Source organism: Lynx rufus, unplaced genomic scaffold, assembly GCF_022079265.1.
Source record: "Lynx rufus isolate CCGP_SWC_20201006 ecotype Redwood Valley unplaced genomic scaffold, mLynRuf1.p SCAF_9, whole genome shotgun sequence".
Lineage (NCBI taxonomy): Eukaryota > Metazoa > Chordata > Mammalia > Carnivora > Felidae > Lynx > Lynx rufus.
This window is the reverse complement of record NW_025814897.1, coordinates 11,980,825-11,997,221: the sequence shown is the minus strand read 5'-3', so window position 1 is coordinate 11,997,221 and position 16,397 is coordinate 11,980,825. Positions and strand designations below refer to the sequence as shown.

The following is a 16,397-nucleotide window of genomic DNA, read 5'->3' as shown; positions in this document are numbered from 1 at the left end:
ACTGACCAGTGGTGCACTGACAGTGCCAGACTGTCCCCCTTTCTCTCTCTCTGGCCGGAGGCATGAGACTCCGCCAATAGCCTGACCAGCCCCAGCAAATCCTGGTGGGGTGGGGCAGCTTTTGGTCCCAAGACCGGGCTCCAAAGTATGAGCTTCCAGAACCGTCCTGAAAGAGTTGGGATGGACAACGACCACCTGTAGCCCAATCTCTGCTCAGCAGAAGGCAACAACTGTGAATGGGGCCAATCCCCAGCCCCACAGCCTCTTGATTTTTGCTGGGGGACCCTGATATCCACCCACCAACAAAACAAAGGTAAATATAAAATCCCTATTTAATAGCAAAAGCCCATATGTCTGGAATGGAAGAAGCAGGTGAAATCTCATTCTAGTTCACCTTAGGAGCCAGCAGCTGGTTAGACAATATTTAATGAGTTCACTTTGCATGCTGGGGAGCACAGGGTATGAAGAAGCTGAAGGAAGCTAAAAGAGATGAGTCCCCTTCCTCAGTCTCTAGGATATCTCATTCTTGAAGCTCCCAAGGGCTCAAGGTCTACCCTCCATCCAGCTTCGCAGGGTGGTCTACAAATTAGAAGTGCAGTTTGGGGTCGTGAAAAGGTGTAACTCCACATGTTCCCTACTGAAGCCCTTATGATTGGCCAGCCCAGAACAGTTCATCCCAAAGATTCCTTTGGGGTCCTTTCCCTTTAGACTGGCAGCATTTAGTGCATTTCCAGCATGACTTCCTCTGAGTGACAGGAAGCCCAAGACGGGGAGAAGGATAAGGCTGGAATGAGAAAGGGAGAACCAGAGAAAGCCTCAGGCAAAACATTGTGACACTAAGGTCACTCTGGGTGGGTTCTGGCATTCCTTTCCTCTGAACGCTTGTTAGATGGATGGAGTGATGGAGTGATAGAGTGCTCCTGAGCACGTCTTAAACCCTGGTGTTTGGGACAGGGGACCAGGATATGAAAAGTAACATTGAAGAGCAGGCTCCTGACTCTGCCTCTTTCATGGTCCTGCTCTCTTGGGTGAATGTGCCAGGGGCTGGCTGCTAAGAGTTCCCAAAGGAGATAGTTAAACTCAAGCCTTGGCTTTCCTCTGTCTTCCAAGGACCAGACCAGTGGGCGCTGACCGTGGTGCTGATGTCTTGGCTTCCACGGCAGGATTCTCTGGCAGGGAGAGAGCTCGCTCTCAGCTTCACTGACAGACCATGAGCACAGAATGGTAACAAGACTGTGAGGACTCTTCCAGCATCTTCCTGGGGGTCAACAGAGCAGAGCATTGCTAAGTGTTCATGATCCTTACCCTCCCACCTTGAATTCCACCTCCTATTAGGTCTTCATAGCAGCCACTATGTGGTCACCTCCCAATTCCCTGGGCTAGAAAGCACCAAATACTGAAACCACAGGTAATACCCCTACCTCATTTCCACCAGCAACGTTTAGCTTCTTCTTCCACCCACCCAGCTGCTGACAAACGGTTAAGAAGAGAGTTTAGGCTTCATTGTATTTTATTACCCCCACCCGCCCCCTACCCCACCATCATCCAATGGAACATGAGTGTTCAGGGAAGTGGCTACAGGTGAGGTGAAGAAGGAGAACATTACGGTTGAATAAACCTAATGCAGTGTTACCAGCCATGTGCAGTAGAGAGTTGGTTTGCTTTGTATCTAAAAACAAGGCTAAAAGGGGAGGAGCGGAATTTCAAAGTGCCTTATTCAGGGAAGTGACAATGGGGAAATCAAGGCTTGATACACAGATAAATAGAATGAAGTTAGGGAATGCATGGGTTTTTCTAGATCAAAGACAGCATGTTTTAAAGCCATGATAAGTTGGGTGGGGGGGGGGGGTGGGGTACAAGAGTCTTGAACATCAAGCTTTTGGGGAAGAGTTAAGGCCCTGCTTCAGAATTACTGGCATCGGACAGGGTCTTGAAAACATCCCTGGCATCTGCTGGGCCCTGAAATCCTCAATCCCCATTCTAACCAGTGCCTTACCACCCCTCCCTCAAAACACCCCCACTGGGCTGTGCCTACTCAAGAATACTGCCAGATGGACCACAGAGTAACCAGGGTGATGCTGTAGGCCAGCACTGCCACCAGGTAGATGCGGAAGAGCAGCCCGTCCAGCACGGAGCCCACATGCAGCCATTCCCGGGCCACCTCTCGGCTCTCATCCCTCTTCTCCAGGAAATGCCTGATGGAGGACAGCTCCTGCAGCAGCCCGCACACTGCCAGGGAGGACTCCCGCGGTGGTGAGGGGGGGCTGCCTCGGCCCCTTGGGGTCTTCTCCAAGTCCTGGGGTCCTCTCAAATGGCTGCAGTGGTTCCCCACGTCTGGAAAAAGGGCACAGCATTGGCAGAGGAGGAAAGCCTGGCAGAATGGCACGACCACTGTCCCTTCTGTGCCTGTGGCTTGCAGAAATTGTTATTATGAATTCCAGACATAAACAGTATAGATGTGAACTTACCTATTTGTGTACCCAACGTCTCACTTGAGCGAACAAAGAAAGCAACACGGTTGAAGATTCCTGCATACCCCTCTTTAGTCACATCCTCCAATCTGTCCCCAGGTCACTAAGATATGAATTTGGTGTTTATTTTTCCCATGCATTTTTTAAACACCTGGGCTTCCTGCAGCAATTTGATATCTATTATTTCACTTGAGCCTCACAATAGCCCCACGAGAGAGGCAGAGTAGGAGTGATTACTATTTGGACTTTTTATATGGAAGTGCTAAAGCTCAGAGAGGTTAAGTGACTAGCCTGTGGTCACACAGCTGGAGCATCATCTAAAAGTGAGGCCACCAAGGCTGAAGGTATGTGGACTGTGACTCCACTGCTGTCTCTGCTATGCCATATGGCCTTGCTGCCCTCTCCTTGACTCCAGTCCAAGTCCCTTTGTACCAGAAAATACACCTTCAGCTATGGCTACCTCATAGGTGAGCAGTGAAATTGGGCATTAGGCTGGAGTACTCATTCATCAGTTCACGATGAGGTGGTCTTAGATTAACCATGCATCTCCTGTAAAAGGCCTAGCTCTCGCCAGAAGGGAGGACAAAGAGGGGTGGTGAAAAATACAAGCAGAGCGTCAGCTGGGCCTGGGTTCAGACCAGTCCACCAGTACCTTGGCTCTGTGACTTAAGGCAAGCTAGTTGGCCTTATGCCTGTTTCCTCACTTGACAAATGAGGATGACAATCCTATTATGGGGCCTGCGGATGGCCTGGGATCACGCACAGAAAGCGCACGTGCCTGCCTCAAAGTGCTCAACAAATACATCAACAAACCACGACTACCACCACCACCAGCAACGAATGTAGCTGAAACAATTTGTCAGGGAGAACGAGCTTCACGTCTACTGTCCCCTGCACCCCTGTCTCTCTGTCATAGGTGTTTGAAATTCGAAGGGGACTTGGTCTCTGGGCTGACTGAATGCAGAGTTTTAGAAATCCCGGCTGCACACTTAGCCATGCGAGGTAAGGGGACCCATAACTGCTGGAGGGGCACCTGTTTGACCCCCTTTTGGGTCCATCTCAGAGAAAGGCAAGTCCTTCCGAGCTCCTGACAGGCTCAGCCTCTCACCCCCGCTCCGTCTCTCTCCACACCCGGACTGATGAGGGGAGGTGAAGGTGCAGAAAGGGTCCACTGATGACTTTGGCTGAACTCTGCTGCCTCCCAGTGAGACCCGGCATGGGGTGCCAGGTGCAGGGTGGCACTCAGTTCCCAGCCCCGGTCAGACTCGCCAGCCAGAGACTCTCCACCACGTCCGCACCCCCAGGCCCTCCGTATGGGACGCCCCCTTTCCCTCTTCACCTGAGCAGTCATCGGTCTTGGCGGCTCGGGGGGTGGCCGGGGGCCGTCGGGAAGCTGTTTGCTCCCCTAGGCAAAGGAGCAGGGCCACCCGCTCCAGGACCAGGTGCCGCAGCCAGGCGGGTACGGGCTGCTGCAGGTCTTGCTTGTGTACCAGCCGCACGATGAGGATGGTCTCAGCCAAGCTCACCACCAGCAGCGCCATGCACACGACGAAGTAGACACCTGTGCACGCGGGGAAGGTCGGGGGACACACAGCAGGTGGGAGGGCGCCGGTTCTTCAGCCCCCACCCACCCCCACCCCCAACCACACTGTGCTCTTCCCCTGGAGCGGGCTTTACCAATGAGGGGAGTGCCAATGGCTGTGGCCGGCAGCGTGTCCGACACGATGATCAGGAAGACAGAATAGCCCAGGAGGAGTGTGATCTTAAAGGAGACCCTCTCGCCACTGTCCGGAGGCAGGTAGAAGCCCACGATGTCCATGAACATGAGGAAGATGCTGGGCAGCAGCAGGCTGACTGTGTAGAACAGGGGCCTCCGGCGGATGACCACCTAGGACCAGGACAGGAGCTGGGGGAAACCCGGGGCACACAGGTCCTGCGCCCAGGACCCCCCAGCCCATCATGGACCCCTCGCTTCATGGAGCTTCTGGCCTGGCCCTGCTGGAAGAGGAAGAACCGGACAGACGTCACATCCGGCCTCTGGATTGAGGCCGGTGGCTGCAGAGGACGAGGAAGGGACAATTCCCCTGAGCTTCCCCATCTGCTGCCCTGAAGGTCCCACGCATGTGTGTGACCTGGAGCTGGGAGAAGGGCTATAGATGGTCTTCCCCACACGCCTCCTGAAGTCTCCCTGGGGATGACGCCCAGCAGTTCTAGCTATCATTTCCCCCGCGTCTGTCCCCGGGACCACTCACGAAGAACTTCATCTCTGCGTAACAGCCGCTGCTTTCCATGCTGAACTCGCGAAACTGGGTCAGCACCCCCAGGAGCTCCCACTCGCCCTGGTTCATGAAGATAGTCTTGTCGAGCTTCACCTTTTCTGGCAAGCGCCACAGGGAGATGTTGATGTCCTGGACTGGGAGGGAAGAGACCGAGCCAGCTCTGGAGTCCAGGGCCAGGAGGATGTGCCGGGCCCTGTGAGGGTGGGGCCCGCGGTGGGCCGCACAGGCAGGACTTAGGTGGACTCAGCTCTTAGCCTTCAGCCTCCGTGTCCTCAGCCGTAAAACAAAGTGATAACGCACACTGTATCTACCAGAACCAAACTATTAGAAAGCCCCTTCTCTCCTTCTCTCTCCTCTCTTCCTCTCTCCCCCTCTCTCTCCCTCCCTTCCTCCCTCTTCCTCTCCCTCTCCCTGCCTCCCTCTCTCTCTCATGCACACCTCTTCTAGGTTTCCATTAGGGTCCCCCATTTAGGAAATGAACAAAAGTCAACATTCTTCACGTTTGCCTTTATAGGGCTGACTGTCCTCAAAGGTGAATTAGGGAAATATGCAAAATCTTCACTTAGAGAAAAGCGGTTTTACTTCTCTGCATCTACACTAGAGACATTAGATATATAGAAAGCCAGCAGCGTCCGTTACAGCAAAGTATAGGGAACGATCTACGTGTCCACCAATCAGGAAAGTGCTTGCTTAATCAACTATGATGCATCCCAACCCTGAGCTATCCTACAGCAGTCAACATGTAGGCTAAAGATCTAAATATACACTAACTCGGAAAGATGTCCAATGCTTCTTGTTGTCTGTAAAGAGAATCAGGTAGCAGTGGCATGAATGATACATTTAGTAAAATAACAACCTAAGAAATAATTTTCATGTACTTTCCATAGAGGAGTATGTATGTGTATATGCAAAGGATAGAGAAGGATCTGGAAGAACATACCATATGAGGCTTATACTGATAAAAGCTGTTATGTCTTGGTGTGTGGAGTTGCTGGTGAAGAGTTCGGGACTGAAGGTAGAGGTCAAAAGTCAAAGATAATTTGCAGTTCTGGTTTTTGTGCAAGGAAGTTCTGTATTATGTTTGTAATTTACAGTTAATGTGACGAAATCAAATAGAAGTGGAGGATGCCTTCTTGCCAGAGGGTGATGCTCACTTTGTAGACTTTAGTGAGAACCTCGTATTCATCCATTAAATAAAAGTTGCCAAGCACCTTCCTTTGTAGGCACTGTACTGGGGACCTAATGGTGGGCCGGAAGTCATGGTCCTACCCTCTGTGAATTTATATCTGATCGAGGAGCAGACATTGAACAAACACCTACAAGTGCAATAGAAGTGGGGAGAAGATCAGGGTGCTAAAAATTGGACAAGGGGGATGGCTAGTCTGGGATGAGAGGAGTTTCCCCGAGGCACTGACGCCAGTGCTGTGATTAGGTGAGTAGGAGACTTGGCTGAACTAGGAGTGGTGGGGGGCAGGAGGAGGGTGCAGGGTGGCCCAGGAGAGGAAGCAGCCTGTGAGAAGGAGAGAGAACAAGGGCTTTCGGGCCTGGGAAGGAAGGCAGCTGGGTTGGGGCAGGACTCGGGGGAACATGCATGGGCTGAGGCTGGAGTGGTGACTATGGGCAGCCCCTGTCAGCCAGGTGAAGGGTTTGGGTTCTGTCTCAGGAGTGCAGGGAAGCCACTGAGGCTTTTAAGCAGAGAGGGGCAAGGTCAGGTTTGCATTTAATGAGCTCTCCCTGCTGGCTCTGAGGAGCATGAAGGAGAGGGGGACCATTGGGGAGGTGACTGAAGAAAGCTGGGCAGAGAGATGAGGGGGAAGGTGCACCCATGGAGAAAAGACAAGTAAGAGACACTTAGTGTCAGATCCTAGCCCTCACTGGGTGTCCTAGCGATCATTCAACCCTTGTGACTACTGGGGAGATGGCAAGAACAACAGAGTCCCGTTTGGAGGATGAGGAAACAGAGGCTCAGCGGCATTACGAAATAAGCAGTAAGTAACTTGAATAAAGGAGAGTGCCTGCTAGGGTGGGCTCCTTAAGTAGGGGTTTCGGGGACCCTCCAACCTGCACCCCCACCCCCCAAAGCTTGTGTGCGGTACTCACTGGTGTGCAGCCAGCTGGTGAACGTCAGCGAGCAGTTCTGGACGTCGAAGGGGAAGTTGTAAATGTCCAGGCTACAGGCAGTCACCACCTGGAGGGGCTTGTAGTTCTGGACCTCGCCATGGTGCCCGACATACACGTACGGGATACTTGGAGACTTCCCCACGTCCACACTGGCCAGGAAACAGGGGCAGTTTGGGGGCTCAAGATTACCTGCCATTGTCAAGGCTACTTTCCAAGCAGGAAAGGGCATTGCTCCTTCATTTCCCCGGCAACCTGGCCACAAAAGGCAGGTGAGGAATCCAGGTATCTCAAAGCCACTTGCTGTCATGAGCATGCCCAGCTGCCCCTACTCCACCACCCACGCAGCTGGGCAGAGCCCAGCTCCCGGGATCAGCAGCCCGGTGGCAATGGGCAAACTTGGTTGGGCGATCCATCCTGGGGATCCATCCTGACCTGGGCTTCTCTTTGCCTAGAGGTCCTGTGACATGAGAATAATCTTCCCAGGAGGAAAAGGAACTAGAGAAATCCTTGAGAAGAAAAGAGGCGAGGTGGACTTTGTCACTCTCTCTCAGCAGATCCCCAACCCCTAGGCTCTCCCAAATGACCACTGTGGCAGAGTGGCCCGAGCTTAGGGTCCTGAGCCTGCGGCCTTCTGTGGAATCAGGCCAAGAGATAAGAAACTAAGATCCAGGCTACTTCACAGTCTAACCTGGAGATCCAGCCAGGAACTGGGATCCCTCCAGCTCGAGGTCTAGGTCAACTGTCTCCCCTGAAAAGCACTTTGAGTGGCAGCCACGTCATTGGGCAATGTGGTGGGTACCGGCGGAGGGCAACTGGCCCCGGGCCACCTCCTCCTTCCATCTGTGTCCCCCAGCCATCTTCCACCGCCTGGCATTAAGAAGCCCAGGCAGTGGAGCCTGAACAACCTGAAGGATGGGGGGAGGGCATGTTGGCTGGGGCTGTCAGCTGTTGGGAATCAAGGATGGTGGTACCCACTTCACATTGGGGGTGCCATCTGGAGCCAGCCAGGCATGTGTATGACTTGAGAGGTGTGAGTGTCTCCAAATCACTCCTGGGACCACTGCTGGAGCTTCATCCCTATCGGTAATCTCACTGTCCCCTTGAAAACCACAGCTGTCCTTCATTCAGCTATTATGACAGGGCAAATTCATTCCTTGGCTTCCCTTTCCTGGGACCAAGAAGTACAGGGTTTCCACATCAGGCATAGAAAAAGAGGAGTTTTAAAAAGAAAAAAAAAAAAAAAAGAAAGAAACCAAAGGGGAATTTGGGCCCAAGCCAACTTTACCTACAGTTCTGCAAGCCTGGGTGGGACCTCTCATGCCACAGCAGAGTCTTGCCCCCAGCCCCATCTTTCCACAGCCCCAGAACCACCCAGCCACCCAGCATCAAATGACAGCACTCACAACTCGTTGATGAGAATGTCTGGGACCCAGATGCTCTCGGTGGGGATGGACAGCTTGGTGATGTTGTCGAAGTCCTCAGGGTTCCACTGGAGAAACTCATCTGTCCAGTACTAGGGGAAGAGCAGGGGATGGTCACAGGCGGCCACCCCTCGGGATGACCTCACCGCTCAGTGCCCAGGCAACAGACGGGCATCTTCTTGGGGGAATCACTCAGCAGTACCGAGAGTCCCCCCATCTCTGTGCTCACACTCTCCCGGCATGCAAATATGACCCAGGAAAATGACGCCTTGCCCTGCGGTCATTTCTCCCGTCTGACTATCCCATCCACCAACTGCGGGATCTTGGACACATAGCTTCTTGGGTCTTGGTCTGCTCATACGCAAATTGGGACAATAAGATGCATCTGACAGGGTAGAGATGGTTACTGTTAAGTTGTGATCAACACATTCCTCACTATCCTGTCAGAATGACTGATCTAAAAAGTCAACGTAATTATGTCATTCCCTTGCTTAAAACTCTAGGGATGCCTCTTGCACTTGGGATAGAGTTCAACCTCATGGCCAGCAAAGGTCTGCACAATCTGATCTCCAGCTATCTCTCTAGTCTCATTATTTTTTTAGATTTATTCATTTATTTTGAGAGAGGGAAAGCGTGTGTCGGAGAGGGGCAGAGACAGAGGGAGAGGGAGAGAATCCCGAGCAGGCTCTGCACTGTCAGTGAGGAGCCTGACGCAGGGCTCAAACCCTTGAACTGTGAGATCATGACCTGAGCTGAAATCAAAGTCTGAAGCTCCACCGACTAAGCCACCCGGGCTCCCCTCTCGAGCCTCGTGGTTTTTGCCATCTTCTCTATGGAGTCTCCTTTCCACTGCGTGCAAACACCCCACGTCTCCGCATACCTGCGCTCTCCCACACCGCAATCCCTGTCTTCTCCCCTGAGGGAGGTCTTCTGTGTCCCTCCAGACTCAGTCAGAGCATCTGTCTGCTCCCTTCTCTGGGAACCTTCCGTGCCCCCCACTCCCCGGGCTGGATTTTCATGTGCCCCCTCTGTGCCCTCATGGTTGGTATCTCATTCTCGCCTCATTGGAAATCTTGCTACATTCAACTGTCTGTTCATGTGTCTGTGGCCTCCCCTAGTCTGTGAGCTCACTGCAGGCGGGGCCTGAGTCTCATTCGTGTCTCTAATTCCGGTCCCTTGGCACAGTACGTTGGCATCCCGTTACTGCTGGGCACACAAGTGACCCTAGAGGTCCAGAGGTGGGACCTAGGCCAGATGTCCCAGGAAAAGAGCCCTGGGCTGCTTCTTCTTGTGCATCCCTTCCTTTGACGCAGGGAGTGCTCTATATTAAGAGATTTTTCTAGGGCAGAAGAGAGCAGTCTGGCAGGAATCAGCATCTGGCTTCTGCCTCCACCCCACCCTCTGCCCCGCATGCTGGTGGTAGTGGGGAGCACTCACGAGCAGTGGAGGGATGTAACAGAGACCTGCACATGCCTGGCATGTCCCCAGACAGAGCCCCTCTAAGCTCTGACCTCTACGACCTGGCCCCATCCTCCCGCCCCCTCTGGCCAGCTCCTCTGGTTCCCTTCTACTCTCAAATCTGCTCTGCAGCTCAGGGCCTGCCAGCCCAGGACCAGCCTGTGGACAGCAGTCCCCACTACCTGCCCGCTCTCCCCCCTCGCTCCTCACCAGCTCCCCACCAGTTTCCCCCCAGCTCTCCCCCCGCTCCCCCATCAGCTCCCCACCAGTTCCCTGCCAGCTCCCCCCCAGCTCCCTGCCAGCTCCCCGCAAGCTCCCTGCCAGTTCCCCATCAGCTCCCCACCAGCTCCCAGCCAGCTCCCTGCAAGCTCCCAGCTAGCTACCCATCAGCTCTCTACCAGCTCCCCACCAGCTCTCCCCCAGCTCCCCTCCAGCTCCCCGCCAGCTCCCAGCCAGCTCCCCGCAAGCTCCCTGCCAGTTCCCCATCAGCTCCCCACCAGCTCCCAGCCAGCTCCCTGCAAGCTCCCAGCTAGCTACCCATCAGCTCCCTACCAGCTCCCCACCAGCTCTCCCCCAGCTCCCCTCCAGCTCCCCACCAGCTCCCCATCAGCTCTCTACCAGCTCGCCCCCCACCCCTGCTCCCCACCAGCTCGCTGCCAGAGGGGCCACAGGAAGGCCTTGAAGGCCTCAGAGACGTTCTCAGCAGTGGCTGAGCGATGTCCCTCAGAAGCTTGGAGAGTTGGGAGGTGGCTGAGGGTGTGAGGACTCGGTGGATGGGACTGCCCCGTGTCAATCACCCAATTTGATTGTCATCACCCTTGGCTTAATAGAAGGAAGAACTTTCTAGCAATTAGAGTTGTTTAAAAGTGCGGGAGCTTCCCGCTGAGCAACTGGGCACTGGAGGTGTTTATCAACAGAGACCAGACAAGTTGTTGTTCGAGATGCTGTGAAACCACTCGGAAACCAGAGGGGGTTTGGAGGATTTCTCCTCCACTGAGCACGGAGCTTCCTTCCATCTCCAGTCCTGAGAGGAGAGGGGCCCAGACTCCCGGGTCTCCTGAGTCTGTCTCTGAGCCTCTTCCCCCCTCCCCTCACCAAGGCCTCTGACATTCCTGACTCTTTTGAGGAATCCTTCCTGGAAGGGGAAGATCCCGTCCCAGGAAATGGGGGTGGGCGCTCACCTGCCGGTACCAGATGTAGGTGGTCAGGACCTGGTTCTTCTCATCCTGTGAAAGGAAAGAGGGCTCAGCGTTAGTGCCCCGTGGGCAGACGTCCACCTTGCACATGTACCCCAAGAGGAGCTGTTGCTTTGTGTCCCTATTCCTTCGGGAAGAGGTAGTGAAGAAAAAGAGAAAAGGGCCAACCAGGAAGAGTTGGTTGGTCTTTGACTAGGACACATCTAGGAAGAAATACAACTGTTTCTTTTTTAATTTCCTATCTATCTATCTATCTATCTATCTATCTATCTATCTATCATCTTTTACTATTTTCTATTATGTTATACATATATATGTCTCTATGCTACATATATTTTACATATATAATATACGTAACATATAAGATAAGGGAAAACATAAAGGGAGTGCCTGGGAGGCTCAGTCAGTTAAGTGTCTGACTTCTGATTTTGGCTTAGGTCATGATCACATGGATAGTGGGATCGAGCCCTGAGTCAGGCTCTGTGCTGACAGTGTGGAGCCTGCTTGGGATTCTCTCTCTTCCTCTCTCTCTCTGCCCCTCCGCTGCTCGTGCTCTCTCTCTCTCAAAATAAATAAACATTTTTTTTTAAAAAAGAGAAGACATATAGAAAGTATTTTATCTATCTGTATTTTTTAGATGTTTATTTGTTTATTTTGAGAGAGAGAGTACACATATGCATACCAGTGGGCAAGGGGCAGAGAGAGAGAGAGAGAGAGAGAATCCCAAGCAGGCTCTGTGCTGTCAGTAAGGAATCCAACATGGGGCTCAATCCCACAAATCGTGAGTTCATGACCTGAGCCGAAATCAAGAGTCAGATGCTCAACTGATTGAGCCACCCAGATGCCCCTATATCTATACACTTTTACATATTTGTATGCCTGTATATCTACATCTGTATCTCCCTCCCACCCTAGTATGCAGTCAAGAAATGCAAAAACACACAATCCAAAATTCATCACTGTCCCTCATTCCCAACTAATTCCCAGCTTTGCTTCCCGAAACAGCCACACGGGCTGCAGTAGAGACCGTGAGGTCAGGTCCTGCTTGCTCTGGTGCTCTCCATCTCTGCAACTGCTCTCTTGTTTATCTCTGCACAACGTCTGACCTCCTCACCAGGCAGTGCACCCCGCCCTACTACAGTCATTGATGAAGGAATTGATTTATTAATTGGTTTAGGATTAATTGTTCAACAATCATTTAGCAACACCTGTCATGTATCAGGGGCCCGTGTCAGACACCAAGGGCCTAGAAATGAATAGGACAGATGAACAGAACAGCTTATGTGGGGACATGGTTACCATGATACAATGCATGAAGAACCACATGTGGTAAGTGGACCTCTAGGAATAGGGGTTGAGAGAGGCAGCCACAGAGGTGACCCTGGTTTTCTGGTTTGGGCAGCTCAGTAGATGGTCGGTGCTGTTGTCCAGCCTGGCACGGGTCTGTGCCAGATCACAGGTACTCTGGGTACTTGAATGTCCCCTGTGCTGCCCAGGGAGTGACCCAGCCTTACATGGTCTCTCACCCCAAAAGGCCCACCTCTGAGTGGGGCAGATTGGGGCCTAGTGCTCACCACGCTGAGGATGGCATAGACAATGACATCGATGGACACGGTGGTTGGCTTCCTCCAGTCCCGCACGGGCCGCACGCCCTTCTGGTAGTTGGCCAGGAGGTAATCTGACAGCCTCAGCAGAGCGGGCCTAGAGGTGTTCTGAGCCTGGGGGTGCTCCCTGCGCCTGGCTAGGAAGAACAGGGCAAAGTGGGCATCAGAGCCTGAGGCTTCCCCCATCTTTTGGCCTGGTTTGAAGGCTATTAAAAGGAAAATGCCTCCACTATTTTCACCCCAGAGTCCCAGATACTTCCACAGACTGAAAGTCCCGTCACTGGAATGTTTTGTCCACAGAGATTCCTGCCCAAATCTGAAGGTATTGTCTCCTAAGGGTAACCTACACACTCATTTCCATGAAAGAGGGTAGCTGGGCTGTAAACGCAGGTGATATAAGACAGGTGAGGTCTAAGTGGGCCAGGGGCTGAGAAAGGTTGAGCAGGTACCTGCCCAGAGGAGGTGGTCTGCAGGAGACAGAGGAGGGGAGCTGGGGAGCTAAGGAGGAGTGGCCCTCGGGATGGGTACTGGAAGGAGAGGGGGCTGCAAGGAAAGGTGGCCCCAAGTACACCATCTCTAAGCCCAAAGGTCTGCATGAAGGTTTGCCTCAGTCAAGGTCAGACCTCAGCGTCTGGCCAGATCCTCGTCGGCTCCTTGACCCCAGCCTCCTATTAACAAAGAAAGAAAGGAGGCATCCCGTGAAAGCTGCCATTCCTTCCTGCGAAATCCTCCCCTCTGAGTCAGGCACGCACAAACTCCTGGGGGCGGGTCTCCTCCAGAGGGTTGATTTATGGGCAGATTTGGTGGGTTGGGAAGAGGGTTAGACGTGAGGTTACAGGAAATGAGGAGAAACTGAATTGTTCCCAGAGCAGGAGACCTATAAGGACAAAATGGCGATGAGAAAACCTAACTCTGAGGTCCTCACCCCATTCTATGGGGGTTTCACGTGCACCTGTTACCCCTCTGGGAAATAGCGGAAGCACTTCCTGAAAGGTGCCAAGAAAAAGAAGGTGAAAGTCATAGGGTAAGGAATGCGAGAACCCTAGAGGACCAGGGCACAGGGGGCAAAGCTGTTAGGGGACTAGCAGGGTGCCTCTGGGGTCTTCCACAGACCAGGTGCCAGTGGGCCTGACTTTCTCCAAACAAGGCTGCCTCTTCTCGCATCTTGTCTATATAATGTGGGCAAATTTCTGCTACAGATCCCCCTTCCTGCTCCCCACCCACTTTCCCGGATAAACTTTCAGCTTCCCTCCGAAGGACAGAGAAGAGCAGAGAGAGGGGGAGGACAAGAGACCACTTACTGAGTGTCTCCTGTGGAATAATATCAGTTAACACATTCTTCATTTCAATCTTCGAGCAGCCCATGGGGGCGGCTGTCATGACGGCACAGTTTCCAGATAAGGGTCCCCAAGGCTCAGAAAGGTGGAGACTGTGCCCCGCAAGTGGGGGAAATGAGATTCAAATCCAAATCTCTCTGTGTCTTCACTACGCAAGCAATAGCCCTGAGTCTATTGCTGGGAAACGGACCGGTGTGCAGGGAGCCAGACTGGACAGTAATTCTCCTCAGCCAAGAAAGCTCCGAGCCACAGCCTTAACACGCCTCCTGGGTCTGTTGGTCCTGCCGAGCTTCTGCAGGGACAGCTCAAGGGAGGAAAGCCAGCACGCACATGCATGTCAGTTCTTCCTCTCTGTTCAGCCCTGGGACGGCATCCTAATTGTGCCCCAGCTCTCCCAACCTAGCTCTGCGTGGGAAGAAAACCTTCCAAAACAGGAAATAAACATTTTTTGTGGCAAAAGGAAACAAATTCTTTTGTGACCCAAACACCTCATATCCCAGGAAAGCAGGAGGAAAGGGTAGGGGAATGCAGAGAAGTTTGGGGTTATTAGAGTTTAGCTCTGGAAGGGAACTTGAGGAAAGGAGGCCCAGGGAGCCCATGCAACAAGACCAGGGAAGCTGAGGTTGGTTCTGGTCGCCACTCTTTGCTAATGTGTGTGTGACCTTGAGTGAATTATGCCCCCTCTCTGGACACAGCATTCCCATTTATAACAAGAAGGAGTAGACCAAACGAAGTCCAAGGTCCCTTGCAGCTACTGTTCCATGAGTTTGGGAGCAGGGCAAAGAAGACAGGAGCCCCTCTCGGCAAGCCCTGCCCTCACCTGGCACTCCACCACCCCTGCTTTTGAGCTGGACCATAGTGCCTTCAAATTCTTGTGCTCGGATGTGGCAAGATCCCTGACTTTCCCGAAGCAGCACCCACTCTGAAAACCTCCCTCCCTCAACCCCTGGGGAATCAAACAGCCCCTACCCGACCTCTGCAGGTGGCCAGCCATGTCCCGTATCTTTTCCCACCTGCCCCCTTACCTTGTCCATGTGTCAGGAGTGTGGGCAGAAGCAAGGCCAGCAGGACCCGTGGCACCCACGACAGCATGGTGACTTTCCCCGGGCGTGAGCTGCCTTGGAGTGGCCTCAGGGTAAGACGTGCTGAGAAGCAGGCTGCCCACACTCTGCCGGCTTCATGTCCCAGCGGGCCTGCCTCCTCAGGGCCGCCTTCCACACCTCTGAGGCTGCAGCCTCCCACTGCTGAGGGGCCACCAGCGCTGGACAGTCGCCAAGTTCCTGCAATCAGTCCCTCAGCCGGATCAGGTTTCAGGGCGGGAAGGAAGGAGAGGGAGCCAGTGAGAGGGAAGGCCGCCCAGCTGATGTCATGGGGCAGGACTTAGTCCGCCCCTTCAGCCAGGTGGCCGGGCCAAATGCTCCAAGGAGTAACTTGGGGTGGGGGGCTGGGGGGTTGGGGGCCGCTGCAGGGGCTCCTGGAGCAAGGGTGCAGCCTATCTGCTGGGAGTGGCCCTGGGCTGCTACCTTCATTTATGTCCCGTGGCTAGTGCGCTTGGGTAGCATGGGGCTGGGGCAGGGGGAGGTGCAGCAGGAGCAGGGGGTGCCATTCGTTCACTCCCCTTCCTAAGCAGGGGCCGGGCATCTCTGCACACAGAGGAAGGGACCTGGGTTACCACATGGGGTTACCTCTGTCCTTTTGTCCTCATCAAAATATTTATTTTTCTCAACAAAATATTTAAATTTAAATATTTAAGTAGTAACCTGTATATGTAATTTATACTAAGCAAATATATTTATATATTGTTTCATATACATAATATGTATTATTATTATTAAGTTTATTTATTTTTGAGAGAGAGAGAGCACAAGGGGAGCAGGGGCAGAGAAAGAGGAAGAGAGAATCCCAAGCAGGCTCCAAGCACTGACAGCACATAGTCTGATGTAGGGCTCAAACCCATGAACCATGAGATCGTGACCTGAGCCGAAATCAAGAGTTGGACGCTAAACTGACTGAGCCACCCAGGCACCCCCATAACATGTATTATGAAAATATAATAAGGGTGCCTGGGTGGCTCAATCAGTAAAACATCTGACTTTTCAGCTCAGGTCATGATGTTACGGTTTGTGGGTTCAAGCCCCGCATCAGGCTCTGTGCTGACAGCTCAGAGCTTGGAGTCTGCTTCAGATTCTGTGTCTCCCTCTCTCTCTATCCCTTCCCCACTTGTGCTCTGTCTCTCTGTCTCTCTCTCTCTCTCTCAAAAATAAATAAACATTAAAAAAGTTTTTTAATTAAAAAAGAGAATACAATAATACATGCTTATTATAGAAAAATATGAAGAAACATTAAAATCCTCCATGGGCTTACTCACTACCCAGAAACATCCCCTGTTAATATTTTGATATATATTCCTCTATAATTTTCTGTTATAATGTGTCCAATGAAGTAAATACACGGTACATATAATTTTGCATCCCATCCTGTCCTTTGCTTATTAATACCATTTCATGAAC

General features: G+C 52.6%; 1 protein-coding gene across 1 annotated transcript; it reads right to left on the bottom strand.

The window, feature by feature from the left end:
• Window positions 1-2,035: 2,035 nt before the first annotated feature.
• On the bottom strand, window positions 2,036-14,979 carry HTR3A (5-hydroxytryptamine receptor 3A). Its single transcript, XM_047070106.1, has 9 exons — window positions 14,913-14,979; window positions 12,521-12,687; window positions 10,932-10,976; window positions 8,275-8,384; window positions 6,851-7,020; window positions 4,724-4,884; window positions 4,149-4,359; window positions 3,811-4,032; window positions 2,036-2,334 (listed from the first exon to the last, which is right to left on the bottom strand). Exons 1-9 carry the CDS (start codon window positions 14,977-14,979, stop codon window positions 2,036-2,038), a joined length of 1,452 nt encoding a protein of 483 aa, XP_046926062.1.
• Between the last annotated feature and the right edge of the window lie 1,418 nt (window positions 14,980-16,397).

Excerpts from the sequence above, each read along its gene's own strand:
- HTR3A (XM_047070106.1), bottom strand. The coding sequence starts at position 14,979 with ATGCTGTCGTGGGTGCCACGGGTCCTGCTGGCCTTGCTTCTGCCCACA. Across the intron at positions 7,021-8,274 it reads GACATTCTCATCAACGAGTT|TGTGGACGTGGGGAAGTCTC; the intron begins GTGAGTGCTGTC and ends TTTCCTGGCCAG. Across the intron at positions 4,033-4,148 it reads CATTGGCACTCCCCTCATTG|GTGTCTACTTCGTCGTGTGC; the intron begins GTAAAGCCCGCT and ends CCGCGTGCACAG.